This window comes from Cervus canadensis, chromosome 5 (assembly GCF_019320065.1).
Source record: "Cervus canadensis isolate Bull #8, Minnesota chromosome 5, ASM1932006v1, whole genome shotgun sequence".
In the NCBI taxonomy this organism is placed as follows: Eukaryota; Metazoa; Chordata; class Mammalia; order Artiodactyla; family Cervidae; genus Cervus; species Cervus canadensis.
In genome coordinates, this window is record NC_057390.1 from 101,009,543 (window position 1) to 101,015,885 (window position 6,343).

General features: G+C 66.9%; 1 protein-coding gene across 2 annotated transcripts; it reads left to right on the plus strand.

Annotated features, from left to right (window-relative positions):
* The first annotated feature begins 598 nt into the window (after positions 1-598).
* ENTPD2 (ectonucleoside triphosphate diphosphohydrolase 2) lies at positions 599-6,017 on the plus strand. Of its 2 annotated transcripts, none has more exons than XM_043470201.1 (9): positions 599-826; positions 2,088-2,205; positions 2,799-2,949; positions 3,142-3,301; positions 3,380-3,607; positions 3,925-4,179; positions 4,273-4,392; positions 5,296-5,361; positions 5,465-6,017. In XM_043470201.1, the coding sequence occupies exons 1-9, from the start codon at positions 710-712 to the stop codon at positions 5,666-5,668; spliced, it is 1,419 nt and encodes a 472-aa protein (XP_043326136.1). In that variant the 5' UTR covers positions 599-709; the 3' UTR covers positions 5,669-6,017. The 2 variants fall into 2 exon arrangements, with proteins under 2 accessions (XP_043326136.1, XP_043326135.1); XM_043470200.1 differs by having other exon boundaries at positions 600-826; positions 5,227-5,361.
* Positions 6,018-6,343: the final 326 nt, after the last annotated feature.

Genomic DNA, 6,343 nt, shown 5'->3' on the forward strand with positions numbered 1-6,343 from the left:
ACCCGTCTCCTTGGAACCGTGTGAAGTATGTCTGGCTTCCCCCTGCTTGGCCCTCAACTCTCAGCTCTCAGCACCTCCAGGGCAGGCAGGCCCAGCCTGGGTCAGCACAGTATCCTGGGGCTTGACTAGCACGGTGCCCTGCCATGAGCCCAGGACTGGGTGGGAACCGCGGGCAGGTCGGCCCTCCCCTGCAGGGACCCAGCCGGGAGCCCCCGTGGTTCCTGCAGCTGGGGTAGTGCCTCTTTCCTTCAGGATCAGGCCAGGGGAGAGCCGGCTCTCCAGGAGCAGGACCCTCCAAACAAGTGCGCCCAGGAGGCCCCCAGGCCAAGGCCTCAGAGGGCAGGGTGTTCTCTGGGTCCTGCGGGAGTGCCCAGCGGCCCAGCGTGGCTGGCAGGCTCTTAGAGGTTGGGGTGGGGGTCCTGTCAGGAGGGATGACTCTGGGGCAGAGCAGACAGGAAGGGGAAAGTGGGCAGCGAGCCGGGCGCCTGGGCTGAGGCCGGGACGCCGAGAGGGGCGGTGCGGGTGACTCAACAACCGAGACTCTCACCTGCGCTCGGGGCAGGCTGGAAGTGGGCGGCCCATCCCGCAGTGGGCGTGGCCTCCGCGGACCGGTCCCCGCCCCGGGTGCCAACCCCGAGGTCCCCCGACCTCGCTCGGCCTCCAGGCTGCCAGCCGCCGCGCCGTGCACGCCCGGCCCGCCTGCGCACCCATGGCCGGGAAGGCGCTGTCGCTGCTGCCGCCGCTGCTGCTGGCCGCCGCCGGCCTCGCCGGCCTCCTGCTGCTGTGCGTCCCCACCCGCGATATCCGGGAGCCGCCCGCCCTCAAGGTGCACGCTCGAGCTCCCGGGCAGCCCGGCGCAGTCCGCGGGGACTTGGACCGAGCTGGGCCGGGCTGCGCCCGCGTGGCAGCCGGGACCCCGCGCGCTCCGCAGCCGGCCCGGCGGGGTGGGGTCCGGGCCCCTCAGCCGCCCTCCGGCCCCGGCCCAGGGCGCTGCAGCGGCGCTTCCGGGGGACGCGGTGCGGGAGGCCGAAGTGCCGGGATCTCTGCTCGCTGCGCCCGCCGCGGAGCCGTCTCGGAGCGGCAGACGGGGAGTCTCCCCGCACCCCCAGGGCCCAGGCCGTGGCCGGGCCGCGCCCCCAGCACACTCGGCCTCCCTCGGGGTTTGGCCCAGATGGGGTGCGACAGGCGCTGGGCCCAGGGACCCCTCCCCAACCTCGCCGCTGGCTCTCACGGTGCGGGGGCAGCCCTGGCCGGTACTAAAAAAAAAAGTTGGAGCGGACTGGGCCTGATTCCCCCACCCGCCCCCGCCAGACTCGACCTCCGGAAGCCTGGGCTCCCTTAACCCTCTACTGCACTGAGGGTCAGTCTGGTGCCTGGGTGGAGGCGGGTAGTCGCAGCCCCAGGCGCTGGGGATGCAGATGCAGGGTGAATGCTCTGTTGCCAGGGGAGACCCCCGGCTGGGGTGGGGTGGGGCGAGGCCGGACCGTTGGCTGGTTCTGCTCCTGGCGTTCCAGGCTCCCCCTGCTGGAATGCAGGCCCCTGGGGCAGGTGCCGGAAAGCGGCTCTGGCAAGCTGGGTGCTGTCATCTTCTGACCCTCAGGAAAGACCCTTGCGCTCCCCTGACCCTGCCCTTGAGGCCCAGGGATGGGGCCTCTGCTCATTGGCCAGTGATCAGCCTCGGTCCTGGCTTCCCTGGGGCCTCCATTTCACATCCTCAGATGCGGCAGAGATCAGAGAGGCGGGATGGAGAGCTGGAAGGAAGGAAGGGCCGGTCTGAGGGGCTCTTGCTGCAGCCTGAGGGCCTCAGGCCCCCGGCCAGGGCTCCCAGGGTGGCCCCCGACCCCTGACTCTGACTGCGCCTCCTGCAGTCAGCGGGGGCACGGCCGATGGTCCTCCACCCCCATCTCTGCCCACCAAGCCGTGTCCCGGCAGTTGTCCCGGCCTTCTCGGAGCCTCAGAACTTCATTCTGAAGCTTCCAGTCTGGACACAGGGTCTGGCAGGGTGGGCCAGATAGCTGAGAGAGCCACAGGGCATGGCTTCACGCCCTGCCCCACTCCTAAGGCTGACCCTCCCCCCTCACCCGCAGTATGGCATCGTCCTGGACGCGGGCTCTTCCCACACGTCCATGTTCATCTACAAGTGGCCGGCGGACAAAGAGAACGACACAGGGATCGTGGGCCAGCACAGCTCCTGTGACGTGCGAGGTAAGGGTCCCCTGAGCGCTGGACGCCCCCGACTGCATACCCGCTCACTGTGGGGCCTCGGGAGCCCTCCCTGGTCTCAGCTTCTGCAGACTCGGGCCGTCAGACCCCTCTGCTTGGTGCCAGGGGGCCACTCCAGGCAGGAGCTGCAGGAGCCCCCCCCAAGGGAGGCTGTGTCCCTGGGTCTCGGAATGGCTGTGGACAGTTCCCAGAAAAGAAGCCCCAGGGAACATCTGGAAGGTTTGGGCCTTGCCTGGCCCGAGATTGGCTCTACACCCCAGGTAGAGCGGGAGGGGTCCCGAGGAGCTGGTGGGCACACCCAGGCAGGCCCCGGGGAGGCCGGGCCGGGCGGACAACACCCAGGGCTTTGTCCGAGCACCTGTGTGCACACCCACTGGTGTGGGTGTGGCGGCTCGGAAACCATGGGTGGCCCACAGGCAGCCCTTTTATCTCTGAGCCGGGCGTCTCTGAGAATTGAATTTGGGAAATTTGGTGTAAGCTGCCACCTGGCTTGGGAGCACAAGCCCCCCCAGTCCTGCTGGCCTGCGGACCACCTAGAGGCTGCCCACCAGGCCCATCCTGCTGCCTCCCTCCAGGTGGGGGCATCTCTAGCTATGCTGACAACCCTTCTGGGGCTGGGCAGAGCCTCGTGGAATGCCTGAACCAGGCGCTTCGGGACGTGCCCAAGGAGAGACACGCGGGCACGCCGCTCTACCTGGGAGCCACGGCGGGCATGCGCCTGCTCAAGTGAGTGTCCTTCCCTGGCTGCTGACCTCCTGGCCCTGGGGACCATGGCAGCCTGAGCCCAGGGTGGGCCCTGCACACCCCCAGCAGCAGCCCTAGGCTGGGGCCCCTCAGCTGGCTGGGCAGACGCTGAGCACCCCAGCAGTAGGATCACGGCCACCTGGGGAGGACTCTGAAGTCCTCCCTGTGTCACAGCCTGACCAGTCCAGAGGCTTCAGCCAACGTGCTCGCTGCCGTGACGCAGACGCTGACCCAGTACCCCTTTGACTTCCGCGGTGCCCGCATCCTCTCAGGCCAGGATGAGGGCGTGTTTGGCTGGGTGACCATCAACTACTTGCTGGAAAACTTCATCAAGGTGGGCCCGGCGGCCAGCCCGATGAGCCGGGGGTGTGGGCACCACCCGCTGGCTGACCCCAACCTCCACTCCCCACAGTACGGCTGGGTGGGCCGGTGGTTCCGGCCAAGGAAGGGGACGCTGGGGGCCATGGACCTGGGGGGCGCCTCCACACAGATCACCTTCGAGACGGCCAGCCCCGCGGAGGATCCGGCCAACGAGGTCCAGCTCCGGCTCTACGGCCAGCGCTACCGAGTGTACACTCATAGCTTCCTCTGCTACGGCCGTGACCAGGTCCTGCGGAGGCTGCTGGCCAGTGCAGTCCAGGTACCCTCTACTGAGTCCTCCTGGAAGTAGGGCTCGGGGAAAGTGGGGGCCAAGGGCCCAGAGCAGAGCCTGAAGCGTGGCCAGAGCGGGGCTTCTCCAGGATCCCAAGTGAGTAAGGAGGGCTGGGGCCAGCTCTCAGAGGACCTACACTGCCTAGCCAAGTGCTCTGGGTTTTGTCCAGGAAGCGAGGGGGAGCCATGGATAGCTCATGTGTTGAGAAGAAATGCTGTCCTCTGGGGTGGCCCTCCAAGGGTCCTAGGGCGGGCGTGGCTGGTAACGCTCGGAGCAGAACTGATGCACACCCTCGTCTTCCCCAGACCCGTGGGCCCCACCCCTGCTGGCCGCAGGGCTACTCCACCCACATGATGCTCCGGGACATCTATGAGTCGCCCTGCACCGCCGCCCAGCGGCCCCAGGCCTTCAACAGGAGCGCCAGGGTCAGCCTGGCGGGCAGCAGCAACCCTGCCCTGTGCCACGGCCTCGTCTCCCAGCTCTTTAACTCCTCCTCCTGCCGCTTCTCCAGATGCTCCTTCAATGGCGTCTTCCAGCCCCCTGTGGCTGGGAAGTTTATCGTGAGTCCAGAGGACAGGAAGCGTGGGGGGGGGGGGTGCCGTGCCCTGAGGTGCCTGGGGTCTGGCCACAGTGTGACTGTCCCCGCGTTTCAGGCCTTCTCTGCTTTCTTCTACACGGTGGACTTCCTGAGAACGGTGATGGGGCTGCCCGTAGCAACTCTGCAGCAACTAGAGGCGGCTGTGGTCACCGTCTGTAGCCAGACATGGAGTGAGGTGAGGCCTGCCCCCCTACTCCACCAGGGCTGTGCAGGGTGGTGCTGGGGTTTCTGGCATCAGACCTCCCGATCTTTCTTTTGCCCTGTGAGTAGAAGGGTGTGGGGACACAGTGCCAATCAGACTTGAAAAGTGGCCAGGCTACAGCTGGGAACCCAGCAGTCAGATGAGATGGGATTGCAGAAGCCTCTCTGAGGCCTGACTCCAGATCCAGGATCTGGAGGGTGGAGGGGACAGCCAGTGCAAAGGCCCTGGGGCAGCAGGGAGTGTGGAGTGGACAGGGCAGGGAAGAATGTGTCTGGGAGAGCGTGGGGGAGAACAGACAACCCGGGGAGAAGTAGAAGGACCCGGGGAAACTCAGCAGGTAGAACAGGCACGGCTTGGGGGAGTCAGGAGTGGAAAACAGCTGTGTCGGTCCCAGGTGAAGTAAGACGGAGGGGTTTGGGCCTGCGGGGGAGGAGGTGATTCCGGAGAAACACGCGCGTGTCTGTGGGGCTCGTCCTGTCCTCTCTGTGTCTAGTCCCAGGCAGACTCGGGCAGGTGGGGCAAGCCCAGCACCCAGGGCCAAGCTGGGAGCTTCTGCTCCCCTGACCTCTCCAAGCCCGCTGCAGCCCCTGCTCCCAGGGGCCATGCCGCTGTCCCCTGGCCTCAACCTCACAGGCACGGCACCGCTGCCATCCAGAGGTCAGGCTGCTCCTGCCCAGGGGAGAGCCCTGCCTGCTTCTTTCTGGGACCTGCAGCACCGTCTCCAGCCCCGCACTGCCCTTCTGTGTCTGGTGGGGCAGAGACCTCCGGGGGGGTCACTGGCCCTAGAGTCTCCCACTTGCGTCCCAGCTGCAGGCTCGGGCGCCGGACGACCGGGCCCGCCTGCCCGACTACTGTGCCGGGGCCATGTTCGTGCAGCAGCTGCTGAGCCGCGGATACGGCTTCGACGAGCTCTCCTTCGGAGACGTGACCTTCCAGAAAAAGGTGGGAACCCGGGAGCGGAGGGGCGGGGCCACCCGGGCCGCGGTGCAGAGGGGCGGGGCCGCCTGGGCTGTGCAGAAGCTCAGGCCGGACCTGTGGCCCGCAGGCCGGGGACACTGCGGTCGGCTGGGCGCTTGGCTACATGCTGAACCTGACCAACCTGATCCCCGCTGACCCTCCTGGGCTGCGCAAAGGCACAGACTTCAGCTCCTGGGTCGTCCTCCTCCTGCTCTTCGCCGCCATGCTCCTGGCCGCGTTTGCCCTCCTGCTGCAGCAGGCGCGCTCCACCAAGTGGGCGAGCACCATCTAGGGGCCCCCAGCGCCAAGCCCCCCATCTCTATATCCCCTCACCCCACCCCGCCACCAACGTCTCTGCCCTAATGCAGCCCAGAATCAAGGCAGTGCCGACACCGGCATCCGGTCAGGATGGGCAAAGGGAACCCAGCCCCCCCAACTCCAGCCTTGGTCTCACCTCAAGGCCTCCTGCTCCCCCTCTAACTGAGGTTGGGGGTCCTCAGGCTGTGAGAGCAGAGTCTGGTCCCCGGGAGTGGAGTTCTGAGGACGCCTCCCACCCAGGATTGGGTATTGGAGGGTCAGGGTCACAGCCCAGGGCCTACTTGTACACATTTTTTAATATTGAATAAAAGGATTTTCGTAGAGCAGTGGCGAGAATGTCCAAGGGGCGGAGCCTCTGCTGCCTCCCTCCTCCGCTGCCCCAGCTGTGTGGGCCACACAGGTGCCCCCCCACCCCCCACTCTGGTCCCGGGGGAGGACCCTGGATCTTCCTACTTCCTTCCTCTCTGGGCTCAGGCTGGGGGAGTGCTGACTCTGGTCCCTTGCTGCACCACCGTGGCCTAGAGTAGCTGTCTGGTGGCTGCTCTAAAACAGAGTTCCTGAGACTCCTGCCAGACTGGAGCCTGGGCCCTGGTCTCAGGTTGGCCAGGGTGGGGGTGGGGATGGCAGACGAGGGAGTGATGGGGCCAAG